Source organism: Primulina tabacum, chromosome 7, assembly GCF_025594145.1.
Source record: "Primulina tabacum isolate GXHZ01 chromosome 7, ASM2559414v2, whole genome shotgun sequence".
In the NCBI taxonomy this organism is placed as follows: Eukaryota; Viridiplantae; Streptophyta; class Magnoliopsida; order Lamiales; family Gesneriaceae; genus Primulina; species Primulina tabacum.
Genome location: NC_134556.1, coordinates 38,999,024 through 39,014,493, shown reverse-complemented (window position 1 = coordinate 39,014,493; position 15,470 = coordinate 38,999,024). Strand labels below are relative to the sequence as shown.

Genomic DNA, 15,470 nt, shown 5'->3' with positions numbered 1-15,470 from the left:
ATTTACTATTATACAAAAAAACTCCATATTAAATTAGACTCGTTGTGGGATAAAATTTAGTCGTATTTATTTGTTTTAAAAAAAAATCGAATTTTTTCATCTGCATATATTAAAAAAAAAAAAAAAACAGAAAAGAAAATTTTTTGAGAGGACCACTTCCCCAAGATTAGTTGAACTTGGCATGCATATCAATTATTTCAACTTGTTAGAATTTCATTAACTAATTAATTCTTGTCCATTTACACAACATAAAATGATATTTCAACTTGTTAGAATTTCATTAACTAATTAATTCTTGTCCATTTACACAGCATAGCATGATAAATCCAAAAACCACTTAGAAACAAAAACATGTACATTTTCTCATCTGTAAACAAATATTCAAAATGTCGAATTTGCGAAAATCATTCCCGACAAATTACATCAAAAAACTCACATATTACTCCGAACTCGAAAATTTCATGTTACCCTTATTTAAAAATACATTTAAAAGAGAACATCTATCCTCGTATATAAAATCCATTGAAAAAATCTTAGTCTGGCGTGTATTAATAAATTTCCACCGTTGATTCACAACGATGTCTTTAAGGATAACGTTACATTCTTAGAACTTGTATGTTGCTTTCAAGTGCTCCCTAAAGACGCGACATGAAGGAGCCTACGTGGAAACTTTATTTTAGACATACGTATTGATTTCATTATATTATTATTCATAATCGTTTTTTATATATAATATTATATTCTATATTTAAATTATATCACATAATATATGATAAAGACTAGAATTATACCATAAAGTTAAATTTTTTAAACGGGTTTGGAACATGTTATTAAATACGAGAGAATTGTCGGTTGATTAAATAAAAGGAGACAAGGGTCTAAATTGAGTAGACAAATATTAAATTAAATAAATGTTTAGCCGGATATCTTAGAGATACATCAATATTAGGCGGTACTAAACATATAGTATCTAAAAATAGTGTTTTTAAGGAGAAGGATTTCATTCATATGTAAGCATTCGTCTTATATATCACATTCTCATAGATCTATGTATAATCAATAGTGAAAAATAATATTTTAGATATAATATTTTTCACGCAAATGAGTATATATCACGCAATATTTCTTTATAACAAAACTAAAAAAATGCTTTGCAGTGAAAAATAATACCTACGATGTAAATTGTAATACTTTTTATATGTTTGATTGGATTGAAGATGCGTCTCATGATTATTTTATTTTATTTTTGCATATGTAATAATTTCTAAATTCACAATTTGCTTCGGAAAATATTGGAAAACTTTAAATCCTCCCGACCATGGAAATGTTTCTTGGTCAAAAAGTGTGCTAATGGCACCGGACATCACTTAAATATAGTTTCCAGATTCATGAAATCATCCATTTTTCAATCCTTGAATGTAAGGATGATGGCTTAATGAAATGTACCACAATTAGTCAAAATCATTAACAGAAATTCCCACGATGAATTGAATACAAGGCAAATTCTAAATTTCGTTCAATCTCCGTTCCTACAAATCAGGCCCCGTGAACTTTAACGTGGGCCATCGAATCAAAAGAATCCACCGGCAAAAGGGTAAAAATTGGAAATCAATTCATTTGATGGACACCATATAAAACTTTGTCAAGTAAAAGATTAAAAATATTATTATAAAAGTCTAGAAGATTTCAAATATACTCATAAATAGATACCAAAATTCACAAGTAGACGTATCAATTCTATTCATGTTTATAATAAAATAATATTTTTGATTAAGAATTACTTTTTTTTCCAAATAGAATATCTGTATCACGAAATCGACCCGTGAGACGATCTCATTGAAGTTTTTGTTTTAAAATTATTCTTTTTGGTTATACAGTATCCAATTCGGATAATCATTATATTATATTTTTTTATTTCAAATTAAACAAGTCTTTTAGAAAAATCTATGACAAACCAACATTCAATAACACTGTGTATTGAGTATTGAATTTCTAATTTCTTGATACTTCTAGAATTTCACACCTCTCGATTGCTCTTTATAGACATTTCAAATCATTTTTTTCCTCAAGTTAGCTGATTTATCTGCATTTTCTTTGATACTTTGAATTTAGAGCAGATAAACTATGTTCATATGCTATTGATAAGTAACAATAACTAAGAAACCATATGTGAAAGAAGCCCAGAAGTTAAAGTTTGGCAAAGCCCTCTTTCCAATTTATGACCAATATCAAAATCTGCCCAACAAGAGGGATTTTTGATTGAGTCCGATTCGGAATAAAAATGTTGGACAAAACCAACTATGATGTACGCATAACCAAGCTGGGAGAAGAAATTCCATTGTTCCAACTCGAATAGGTCTCTGAATCATTTACCAACCATAACAAAACAATTGTCCGCAGTATCTCATTTATATAACCATCTTTCGTGCTATCCATATATAATCGTCTTTCTACAATCACCAAATTCTTGAAGAACAATCCGTCGGTAGGATGAACCACCTCTTTCATCTTTTTTAAAACCCCAATATAAAGTCCATTAACTATTGTTAAAACACATTCTTTCTTCGTCTCTCTTTCTTCCAATACTTTGTTCGTAGAAAAAATCACGAATAAATTCGAAAAAAGTTTTGAAGGCCATTATTCACAATGGAATATGTCCTTTAATCCATTATACTACTCACTTCTATTGAAAAACGGATGTATTATGTTTGCAGCAACAAATGTTCTATTCAACTGAAAATTCTTATCTTTAATTTTATTTTTTATTTCGAAATTTAAAATCATCGACCAAATAATTGCATATAACAAATCAAGCCACGTTCGTTAATCAAGATTCTTATTATGAATTTATAAATTTTAAAAAAAAAATATTTGGCCCGCGAGGATGGTGAAATGTCAATTCCTGCCCGTCAAAGTGGGCCGAAAATCCAAAAAATTTCTAACTAATTATTGGACTTTAATTATTTCTTGAGTTGTTTGGTTAAATAAGGTAATTGGACTATGATGGGAAATTAATTCTTGTATTCGAATATTTTAATGGCCCGAAACTATTAAATCACAATATTATAGTGTACAATCATTCAGAAAAATATTATATTATATAATTAAAATAATTTATTGTGAAATCTGTTGTGAAAAAGTAAAAATTTATGGTAAAAAGTAAAAATCTCAAACTCTCAAAATTTACCAAACTACACACTTTATAATATTTTTCTCTCTACTCAATTGTGATTTTCTTCACAAATGAGAGATCTATTTATAGGAAATCTTTACAAATAATCCAAAAATAAAATACATCATTACCTACATCATCACACACTAATTTTCAATATTTACAACTCTTATTTTCAACATTCAAATATTCAATACTCACATTTTAAATATATTTTTCAACACTCCCCCTTGTGATGATGATCATAATGATTGTCTTCATTACGTGTTTTTATACTGCCTCGTTAAAAACCTTACTAGGAAAAACCCATTCGGGATAAAAACCATAGTAAGGGAAAAAGAGTGCAGTCACGTAAACTCCCCCTCATGTTGACACGAACAATTCTTCACAAATTTCGTAGATTGCGCATCCCAATATTATATATGTGCTTTCTGAATATTGACGTAGGAAGTGCCTTTGTGAAGAGATCTGATGAGTTTTCACTTGATTGAATGTGACGAACATCAATATATTTATTCTTCTCTAGCTCCTTAGTGAATGCGAAGAACTTAGGAGGAATATGTTTAGTTCTGTCGCTTTTTATGTATCCTTCTTTCATTTGAGCAACACATGCAGCATTATCTTCATATAGTATCACAGGCTTCTCATCAGATGATAATCCGCATGAAATTTGGATATGTTGGGTCATTGATTTTAACCACACACATTCACGACTTGCTTCATGTAGTGCAATAATCTCGGCATGATTTGATGAAGTTGTTACGAGCGTTTGTTTCTGAGAACGCCAAGATATTGCAGTGCCTCCACGAGTAAATACATATCCAGTTTGGGAACGTGCCTTGTGTGGATCAGATAAGTATCCAGCATCAGCATAACCAATTATACTTGGATTAGCATCTTTTGAATACAAAAGTCCCAAGTCTGTCGTTCCTCGTAGATAACGGAATATATGTTTAATTCCGTTCCAGTGTCTCTTTGTTGGATATGTGCTAAATCTTGCCAACAGATTCACGGCAAAAGATATATCAGGCCTTGTACAATTTGTAAGGTACATAAGGGCACCGATAGCACTTAGATATGGTACTTCTGGACCAAGAATATCTTCATCATCTTCACATGGACGGAATGGATCCTTTTCTATGTTTAATGATCTAACAACCATTGGAGTACTTAAAGGATTTGCTTTATCCATATTAAAACGTTTAAGGATCTTCTCTGTATAATTTGTCTGGTGAACAAACATTCCACATTCTTTTTGTTCAATTTGTAAACCCAGACAATACTTGGTTTTTCCAAGATCCTTCATTTCAAATTCTTCCTTCAAGTATGACACAACTTCTTGAATTTCTTTATTCGTTCCAATGATGTTTAAATCATCAACATATACAGCAATAATTACGCATCCGGATGTTGTTTTCTTAATGAAAACACAAGGGCATATTGAATTATTTACATATCCCTTTTTCATCAAGTGATCACTTAGTCGATTATACCACATTCGACCTGATTGCTTTAACCCATATAATGATCTTTGTAATTTCACAGAATAACATTCCCTGGGTTTTGAACTTTGTGCTTCAGGCATCTTAAATCCTTCAGGGATTTTCATATATATATTACTATCAAGTGATCCATATAAGTAAGCTGTAACAACATCCATAAGACGCATTTCTAAATTTTCAGATACCGCCAAGCTAATCAAATACCGAAACGTAATTGCATCCATCACAGGAGAATACGTTTCTTCATAATCAATTCCAGGCCTTTGAGAAAAACCTTGTGCAACAAGTCGAGCTTTATATCTTACTATTTCATTTTTCTCATTTCGCTTTCGAATAAAAACCCATTTGTATCCAACAGGTTTTACACCTTCAGGTGTAAGGACTATAGGTCCAAAAACATTACGTTTATTTAGCGAATTTAATTCAACCTGGATTGCATCTTTCCATTTTATCCAATCCTGCCGATTTTTACATTCACCAAAAGATTTTGGTTCATGATCTTCGTTATCATTTATGATGTCGATTGCCACATTATAAGAAAATATATCATCAATTTCATCTATATCTTTCGGTTCCATATTTTTCCAGTATTAATATAATTGATAGAGATTTCATGATTCTCGTCAGTTTGTGGTTCTGACAGAACATTTTCATCATCATGTGTTTCTTCAGGAACACCATTCTCTATTTTGTGATCATCATGTGTTTCTTCAGAAACGTCATTCTTTATTTTGTGATCATCGTGTTTCTCTATGAATTTTCTTTTTCGAGGATTTTTATCCTTGGAACCGACTGGCCTTCCACGCTTCAGGCGTTTAATGACATCATGAGTATCTTCCATTTGTTTCTTTGGAATTTCAATTCGAGCAGGGGCATTTGCAGCATGTATATATGATTTAGTTACCCCTTTTGTATCTGCAAATGCATCTGGTATTTGATTTGCTATTCTTTGCAAGTGTACAATTTGTTGTACATCTTTTTCACATTGTTTTGTTCTTGGATCCAAATGTAACAATGATGATACATACCATGTAATTTCTTTTTCGGTATGTTTCTGTTCTCCCCCTAACATTGGGAAGATTTCCTCATTAAAATGACAATCAGCAAAACGTGCTGTGAACACGTCGCCTGTCTGAGGTTCAAGATATCGAATGATTGATGGACTATCATAACCGATATAAATTCCAACCTTTCTTTGAGGTCCCATTTTCTTTCGTTGCGGTGGTGCAATAGGCACATACACCATACATCCAAAAATTCTCAGATGAGAAATGTCTGGTTCTTTACCAAATGCAAGCTGCAATGGGGAGTATTTATGATATGCACTTGGTCTGATGCGAATTAATGAAGCAGCGTGTAAAATTGCATGTCCCCATATAGAAATAGGGAGCTTTGTTTTCATAATCATTGGTCTAGCAATCATTTGCAGACGTTTAATCAATGATTCAGCCAATCCATTCTGTGTATGTACATGAGCAACAGGATGCTCAACAATGATTCTCATACAATAATCATTGAAAGTTTGGGAAGTAAATTCACCAGCATTATCAAGTCTAATTTTCTTGATTGTATAATCGGGAAATTGATTCCTCAATTTTATTATTCGAGCAAGTAATCTTGCAAATGCAACATTTCGAGTTGATAATAAACATACATGTGACCATCTGCTGGAGGCATCAATCAATACCATAAAGTATCTGAATGGTCCACATGGTGGATGGATTGGTCCACAAATATCACCCTGAATACGTTCAAGAAACATTGGTGATTCAGTTTGGATTTTGACTGGTGATGGTCTTATAATAAGTTTTCCAAGAGAACATGCTTTACATTGAAACTTATTATTCTGAAAGATCTTCTGGTCTTTCAGTGGATGACCATGTGTATTTTCTATAATTCTTCGCATCATTGTTGAACCAGGATGTCCCAATCGATCATGCCAATTGGTTAATATCGAAGAATTATCAACTACCATGTTTGATTCAATGGGACTTATATGTGTATAATGCAATCCAGTAGGGAGCATTGGTAGTTTTTCAATCACATATTTCTTTCCTGATTTATATGTGATAAGACACATATATTTCTCATTCCCTTCATTCATTGTTTGAGTATCATACCCATGGGAATATATATCATTAAAACTCAACAAATTTCTTTTCGATTGTGGTGAATATAAAGCATCATTGATCAAAAATTTTGTACCATTAGGTAACAAAAATTGTGCTTTACCACATCCTTTAATCAAGTCTACAGGACCTGATATTGTATTCACCGTTGTTTTTGTTGGTTTTAGTTCCAAGAAATATCTTTTATCTCGGAGGATAGTGTGCGTTGTACCACTATCGGGTATGCAAACTTCAGCTTTGCTCATAGCATTTTTCATATTTGAACTTCAAAAAAATATGCAATGAAATAAATTACTTGCAATATATATTTAAATATAACACAAATCATAATTATACAATAAAACATTATTCTATGAATACATGAAAAATAGATTATTGTACATTTATATTCTACCATTATATTGTTCATTTTCAGAGAAATCGTTGAGAAAATCTGCAGCATCAATATTGTTCATTTCTATCCCACCAACATATTGATTATTTCCAGAGAAATCATTCATAAAATCATCAGCATCAAAATGAGTTGAATCACTCAAACGGTCACTGCGTTCAGTGAAGTTGGTCTCCTTTTCTTTCCCCTTTAATGATTCTTTATAAAGTTTACAAAGGTGCTCAGGGGCTCGACAAACTTTGGACCAATGTCCTGGAGTACCACATCTGTAACAAGAACTTTCATATCTTTTTGAGTGCTTCTCATTAACACTTGTATTCTCATGATGCCTTTTCTGTGGATGGTTTGGGACGTTCTTTTGAGATGAGTTATAAAAATAACTATCTCGATTATTTTCAAAACCACGGCCTTGACCACGACCACGGCCAATTCCACGTCCACGTCCACGTCCACGACCTCGACCTCGACCTCGACCAAAACCTTGTCTTTGAATTTGATTTTGGTTTCCAGGTTTAAATTCATTTTTACTTACAGCATTTACTTCTGGAAATGCTGTTGATCCAGTGGGTCGGGACTGATGATTTCTCATTAATAGCTCGTTGTTTTTTTTCCGCCACAAGAAGACAGGCGATGAGTTCAGAATATCTCGCGAATCCACGTACTCTATATTGTTGCTGTAGAGTAATATTTGATGCATGAAACGTGGAAAATGTTTTTTCAAGCATCTCAGATTCTGTGACCTCATGTCCACAAAATTTTAATTGCGAGATTATTCTATACATCGCCGAATTGTAATCACTGACTTTTTTAAAGTCTTGGAATCTCAATGTATTCCATTCATCCCGGGCGGTCGGAAGTATAACTTCTCTTATATGTTCGAATATTTCTTTTAATCCCTTCCACAAAGCCATGGGATTTTTTTCAGTCAGATATTCACATTTCAATCCATCGTCGAGATGTCGACGCAAAAATATCATGGCTCTTGCCTTTTCTTGTGACGTGCATATGCCATTTTCTTTAATGGTCTCGCTTAGACCCAATGACTCAAGATGCATTTCTACATCTAGAGTCCATGGCATATAATTCTTTCCCGTGATGTCGAGCGCAACAAATTCGAGCTTTGTTAAATTTGACATGGTGGTACTAAAAAAAATTACGATGCATTTTATTAGTTAATAATTATTGCAATACAAAGTAACGGATAAACAACAAGTACAAGTATTTGTAAAAATAAAGAAAACGCACGAGGAGGATATTCTCCGATAAATAAAAGACTCGTGAGTATGATAACCAAAATAATTAAAAATATCCTTGAGAAAGCCATCTTCTTTTTTCTTCGAAAAATTTGATGATGAATAATTTTTAGAAAAGAAGAGAAAGTTGGAGTGATGGAATGTGTTTGTGAGATCATATTTATAGGGCAAAAACTAGCCGTTTTTTACCATTTATGACCGTTGGGGTACAAAAAAAATAAAGGTATGTATTTGTATAATTTTATGGTAATAATATGATATATATAATATTAGACATGTTTAAATAATTATGTATATCATATCATAATATTATAATGAGTGTCATAATTTATTTTGTTTAAAAACCTTATAGGCTTTTATACTTGTCGTATCCCTTACCGGGAGTGTGGGATGTCGTCTTAACATCCTCCCAGGATTTATAACAAGTTTATGAAAAATTTATTTTTATTATTTCTAATAATAACATTATATTGTATATTAAATAAATACACAATAAATAAATAACAGTAAAATAAATATAATTATTTTTGTTACCTTTTTCTTCTGTTTGGAGCTTGGAAAATTATGTAGGACTTTTAGAGCTTCGTGCTGATAACGTGTTGTGAAAAAGTAAAAATTTATGGTAAAAAGTAAAAATCTCAAACTCTCAAAATTTACCAAACTACACACTTTATAATATTTTTCTCTCTACTCAATTGTGATTTTCTTCACAAATGAGAGATCTATTTATAGGAAATCTTTACAAATAATCCAAAAATAAAATACATCATTACCTACATCATCACACACTAATTTTCAATATTTACAACTCTTATTTTCAACATTCAAATATTCAATACTCACATTTTAAATATATTTTTCAACAAAATCGACCAATTATTGATTAATTTGCGGTGGTATGTTTGATTAATCGACCACATACAATCTTACAGTATATCCATAGCCTTTGTTAGCTCGAGGTTTAATAAATAAATAAAGATTGCATGTTGTATATCATTTGTGAATCTCCTTCTTCGGTTCCTAAAATATGTAGATTGACTCTTTTGTAAGAAGGTTTCATGAATCTTTATATGTGAGACGGGTCAACTCTATTGATATTCACAATAAAAAGTAATACTTTTAGCATAAAAAGTAATATTTTTTTCATGTATGACCCAAATAAGAGATCCGTCTCACAAAATACAACCCGTGAGACCGTTTCACACAAGTTTTTGCCTAACATGTTTGTGTGAGACGATCTCACGGATCGTATTTTGTTAGACAGATATCTTATTTGGGTCATCCATGAAAAAAGTATTACTTTTTATGATACGAATAATAATTTTTATTGTGAATATCGGTATGGATGATCTGTCTCACAGATAAAGATTCGCGAGACCATCTCACAAAAGATCTACTCAACATGTTATCTGATTTATAATTTACGTTAATTATATTATTGATTATTAAATTCAATTTTTATGACAAATTTATATTTTAAAGAATGTAATTGATCATATATGTACACACGAAATATGTGAATCTCCTAAATTATTAGAATTCATGTTTGCACAGTAATCGCAATATTTCGTTTTTTCACAACGATTATACATGTTTTTTTAAAATTTGGGGAGTGAATTTTTATAATTGAGTTTCAAAATCGATACCTAGTCACACACTAATTAATTTGGCGTTTGATGAACTACGAATCATAGACACATAAAAAAGTTTTACATACACATTATATACACATTTATTGCAATTTAACTCCTTTCTAACAAGAAGTTTGATTATGGCAAGATTAGACTATGTCTAAATAGAAACGTGACAAAAGCCGCTGATGAGTAAACCGATATATATATATATATATTAAACCGAATATATATATATATATATATATATATATATATATATATATATCTTGTAAAACGGTCTCACGAATCTTTATCTGTGAGACAGGTTAACCATATCGATATTCACAATAAAAAATAATATTTTTTCATGAATAACTCAAATAAGATATATGTCTCACACAATATGACCCATTAGGCCGTCTGTTTTTGCATAAATAAAATGGTCAACAATTATTAAACATTTCAAATTGTAACACACTTGCGGTTTTAAGAGCTGTCAAGCAAATTATTATAACATAATCAAAGCAACCAATCATGCACACATTGTCAGTAAAAAATATGTAAAAACATGTCTTCACAGTATTTTTTTTAAAAAATTAGTTAATTTTTTTATTAATAAATGCTACAGAATAATGATTTTCAAAATTACCTCTTTACATTTCTGATTTATAATTGAATTTGTGGGTTTATTTTTTATTTTTTAAAAAAACTAGTCTCCGTTAAATTGCCTTATTTTTTAAAGTGTATTACTGTCTTCTAAAATCCATTTTTTTTATCCGTAGATGCAACCTATCTTTATCTTAATAAATAAAAAGATATACCCAGCTTTCCAAAATCACTTTTAATCATTTTCTTCTAAATTAGATTCAAATACATCTTAACCAAATCAAAGAAATTTTACAGTAAGGTTTATTTGGTTGATATGATTTGCATAATATCATGTAAAAATTCGAAGTTTTAACCGATGCAAATTCTCGAGGAGTAGTGGTTGTGGGTTTTCCAAAGTTTTTTTTTTATCTAAAGATGTGCTAATACAATTATGAAGAATAAAAAATAATTAGATATTCTAGAGCTTTTGGGTTTGTAATGAAAATATTGAAATGTATATTCCAAGTAATATAAAAGGTCGTAAAATGCCAGCAGAAGCTGATAGAATATAACATAAACAAGAAGGTGAAGTGTGCTTTCAGTTTCAACACTGTGCCTGATATCTCGCTGATTTATCTTATCACATCTTCACCAACTTCCACAACCTCCGATCCTCCATGTCTCCATGGCTCTCTGGGTATTCTACGCTCAATGTGTTCGTTATTCTCGGTTTCTGGAGCTACTTTTTATGTTTTCTTTATGGTTCTTTGATCAAAATGGGTGAATTAATTTTTTTCCCCTCAAATGCCTAGTTTGTATTATGGGTTTTTGATTCCAAGTTGGTAGCTTTGTTGCTTTTAGTTGCGAGTCTTCGTGATTCTTGGGATTCTACTTGTCCGAAAATGGATTTTTCCTACCTTTTTTTTTAAATCTAAACTTATAAATGTCTTCTTTGGTTTTGATCCGCCACTGCTTAGTACACGAGTTATTTGGTAATTTTTCTTCCAGTTATTCTTCTTGGATCCTCGTGGTTGTGTTCCATGCTCGACAATGGGAAACTTGATTGATGTTGAATATCAAGTCTGGTGATGTCCGATTCTTTTGCTGGTAATTGAAGTGCAGGTTTCTTTGAGAAAGAAGTGTGTTCTATTTGATTTTGTTCACTGTATCCTTGATGGCCATCCGCTAACTTATTTCCAGATCTGGGATATCTATTGTAGATTTTGGGCTGATGAATCATACTTTAATAGATTATGCGCCAAATTGTCGTGCATATGGAGAATAAGGATATGGGTCTCTTTCGTTTTGTTGTAAAATTTGTTAGTGACGAGTTTCTGCCAAGTGCTAATTAACTTTATCAGAACCAGCTTTAATTTTATGCATTTTAACTACGACCTGGGAATCTCTTGAATTTTATTTTTTTGCATCGCTGAGACCATCGTGAATCCTCAATTATACTTTATGAGATTTCTTAGTTTCTTCTGAATTCTGTGACAAATGCTAAGTTCCTCGTATAGTTTTTAGTGAATAATGACACTCCTTCAGGATACCTGGAAAAGGTTGTGTAGGTTCAAGGGTTAGTAATTTCCTTTTTGAAATCACAACTCCTGCGTTGTTTCATAAGAGGTGTTAATGTTTCAATTCTGGGAGAAAGGTGTGCTTTTATTGACACTTGTTGTACTGTCTTTTAGGTTTGATATGACGCTGGAGGTGGATATGCTATGTTAATCTTTCAAGATTTTTTCATTGATTTTCCTAAATAAATTTGGTTCTCTGGTTTCTGTGGATCACTAAGAGTCATGGGCTCCCGATTTCCTTCGCATCAGTTGAGCAATGGCCTCTATGTATCAGGCCGGCCTGAGCAGCCAAAAGAAAGGACTCCCTCAATGAGCTCGGTTGCCATGCCTTACACTGGAGGTGATATCAAAAGGTCTGGAGAACTCGGAAAAATGTTGGACATCCCTATAGATAGCTCAAGATCCCGAAAATCTGGCCCTATAAATAATGCTCCTACTAGGACAGGTTCATTTGGTGGCGCTACTTCTAACTCCGGGCAATTAAATTCTGCTAATCGTGTTTCCTTCTCTTCTTCTGGAGGGGTTCCTGGGTCTGCGTCGTTGAAGAAGACAAATTCTGGACCACTTAATAAACACGGGGAACCATTAAAAAAATCATCTGGTCCACAGGGTGGAGGAACAGCCGTTTCTCGTCAAAATTCAGGTACTCTTGCTCCGGTTCTCCCAACCACAGGCCTCATCACATCTGGACCTATTACATCGGGCCCCCTGAATTCAGCTGGGGCTCCTAGAAAGTCATCTGGTCCTTTGGAATCTACGAGCTCGATGAAGTTGCATCATGCTTCTATTTTAAATAACCAGGCTGTCACCCACCTTAACCAGGTTGATGAATATTCCATCCACAACAGCTTTCCGAAGCCAATTCTCTGGTCCATCATTCTTCTCTTTGTGATGGGATTTATTGCTGGAGGTTTCATCCTTGGAGCAGTTCGTAGTCCCATCCTTCTTGCCGTGGTTGTTATTCTCTTTGCAGCAGTGGCCACCATATTTGCCTGGAACACATGTTGGGGAAGAAGAGCTGTTACTGATTATATAGCTAGTTATCCACATGCAGAACTAAGAACTGCAAAAAATGGCCAATTCGTCAAGGTTTCTGGGGTATGTGACATTTCTCGTGTTTGTTGATTTCAAACCTGCACTTACACCACTCTCCTAACGAGCAACGTGTTAAAATTTTGAAGGTTGTCACCTGTGGAAATATTCCTCTTGAATCATCATTCCAAAAAGTTCCCAGATGTGTTTATACTTCCACGAGTTTATATGAGTACCGGGGATGGGACTCAAAAGCTGCCAACCCCATGCATCGCCGCTTTACCTGGGGCTTTCGATCATTAGAGGTAAGAAAGGACTTTTAATTCATCACTGTTCCTTAGTTTTCTTTTAGGTAAAGCAGAAATGGCTCCCTAAGAAACAACCTGTGTTAAGCCACATGTTGAGCTACGCCGCCCTGTAATTATTGAGTCGTCGATGTTGTCACCACCCTCTTATATAATGTTTGATTCAGCACATCTCTCTCTCTCAAATTTTCTGGGATTTTTCATTTGTTGGCTGCGGCCTTCCATCTAATCAATTTATCTGGTTTCACCTAATTTGGTTGAGGTAATTATGGTTTGTTGTGCCTGCTCTAAAATTTACTGAGATGGGCTTTCTGCTTTATTCAGTATACGAAACAAATTATGTGTATTGTGCAATGTCTTGGTTTTCAAATGCTTGCCAATTTATCAGTAATAAAACAAAGCTGTGATCCCAAAATAGTCCTCAGAATTTTCTTGGCTGAGAGGGAGAGAGTCTATTGTCATGCAACTGTTTAAAGCTACCCAAGGGACAGAGTGACTGATAAGTGTTTAACTGACTTCAGAGGCACGTGGTTGATTTCTATATATCTGACTACCAATCTGGATTGAGGGCGCTAGTTAAGACTGGCTATGGTGCAAAGGTGACTCCATATGTAGATGAATCTGTTTTGGTCGACGTCAATCCATTGGAGAACGTGGTCAAGTCTCCTGAATTTCTCAGATGGTTGGGGGCAAGAAACCTTTCCAGTGATGACCGTGTAATGCGACTCAAAGAAGGGTGAGATTTTAAAGTCTTTTCTTCTTACATTTCATGTATGTATATAATTCTTGTTGACGTGATTTTGAAGTGACACTACATTATCTCTTCGAGAATGAAGTGGTGAAATCTGTATTGTGTTTGAAGTTGTCTTTGACTGCCTGTGATAAGAAGCCTGACTCTGTTCAGTGGCAGAGCAGGAAATAGAGGCTCTGCCTCCAAAAATTTTCCCGTAGGATTATTTATTTTTCTGTATGCCTGGAATTATTTTGAGGTTAAGTTCTCTATGTGCTGCTCTACCATTATCCATGACAGAACACAGTGTGCAATTTTAACCTCTACATCCATTTACCCATGTTGGATTGGATGTAAGTGGGATCTACGCAACATCTATACTATCCAATGGCCGATAGATTGTTTGAGGCTAGAAAAGTCAGCTTCGACTCTCGATCCCTAGCCTAAACTCGTTCTCTTATCCTTATAAATATATATAACAGATACATCAAAGAAGGTAGCACAATATGCGTTATGGGAGTCGTGCAACGGAATGAAAATGTTTTGATGATTGTTCCTCCGGCCGAACCCTTTTCAACTGGTTGTCAGTGGAGTAAATGCATTCTTCCAGCCAGTCTTGAAGGCATTGTTTTGAGTTGCGACGCCTCAAGTATTGACGTTATACCAGTGTAACTCTCAATGTTTGCATATCAGGTTTTGCATCGAGCACCACAAGGCAAATTCTTCTAAAGTTAACCGTTTGTATAGTTTTGGCGTCATTTTAATCTCGTTTTGATTGAGGAGGTTTTTCCAAGGGGGTCGTCGGTCTCATGGAGGGAAGCCTATGTTTTTTAGACGTTGACGGATTCATTTTTTACTAAGTAGAGTTATTCTGGTTGATTGGTAATTCCTCTGAAAATTGGTTGTGTTAAAAATAGCGAAGTACTACTAGACATCGATGCTTTCATTTGATTGAGTTATTCTTTGTGGCTATTTGGCCACTTGCTCTTATCAATATGCATGGAAATGAAATATGTACTCCATATTTTGTAAAAATATATGCTGTGATTTTGTATATTTTTGTTTAAATTGGAGTTAAACTATTTTGGTCAAGGATTGAGGAGATGAGATCAAATTTGATATTCTGAGACATTGAAACTTGCGTTTTTCCCCTTTCTTGCCCGTGTTTTTGGAATATT

General features: G+C 33.3%; 1 protein-coding gene across 3 annotated transcripts; it reads left to right on the top strand.

Annotated features, from left to right (window-relative positions):
- Positions 1 to 11,217: 11,217 nt before the first annotated feature.
- Positions 11,218 to 15,384, top strand: LOC142551892 (putative membrane protein At1g16860). 3 transcript variants are annotated; one of them, XM_075661361.1, is made up of 6 exons: positions 11,218 to 11,345; positions 11,657 to 11,755; positions 12,340 to 13,323; positions 13,407 to 13,562; positions 14,084 to 14,298; positions 14,775 to 15,384. In XM_075661361.1, the coding sequence occupies exons 3-6, from the start codon at positions 12,448 to 12,450 to the stop codon at positions 14,962 to 14,964; spliced, it is 1,437 nt and encodes a 478-aa protein (XP_075517476.1). In that variant the 5' UTR covers positions 11,218 to 11,345; positions 11,657 to 11,755; positions 12,340 to 12,447; the 3' UTR covers positions 14,965 to 15,384. The 3 variants fall into 3 exon arrangements, with proteins under 3 accessions (XP_075517476.1, XP_075517479.1, XP_075517477.1); XM_075661364.1 differs by having other exon boundaries at positions 11,657 to 11,787; XM_075661362.1 differs by lacking the exon at positions 11,657 to 11,755.
- Positions 15,385 to 15,470: the final 86 nt, after the last annotated feature.

Coding starts and splice junctions, on each gene's coding strand:
- LOC142551892 (XM_075661362.1), top strand. CDS start 12,448: ATGGGCTCCCGATTTCCTTCGCATCAGTTGAGCAATGGCCTCTATGTA. Junction 13,324..13,406: donor AATTCGTCAAGGTTTCTGGG/GTATGTGACATT, acceptor AAAATTTTGAAG/GTTGTCACCTGTGGAAATAT. Junction 14,299..14,774: donor GTAATGCGACTCAAAGAAGG/GTGAGATTTTAA, acceptor TATATATAACAG/ATACATCAAAGAAGGTAGCA.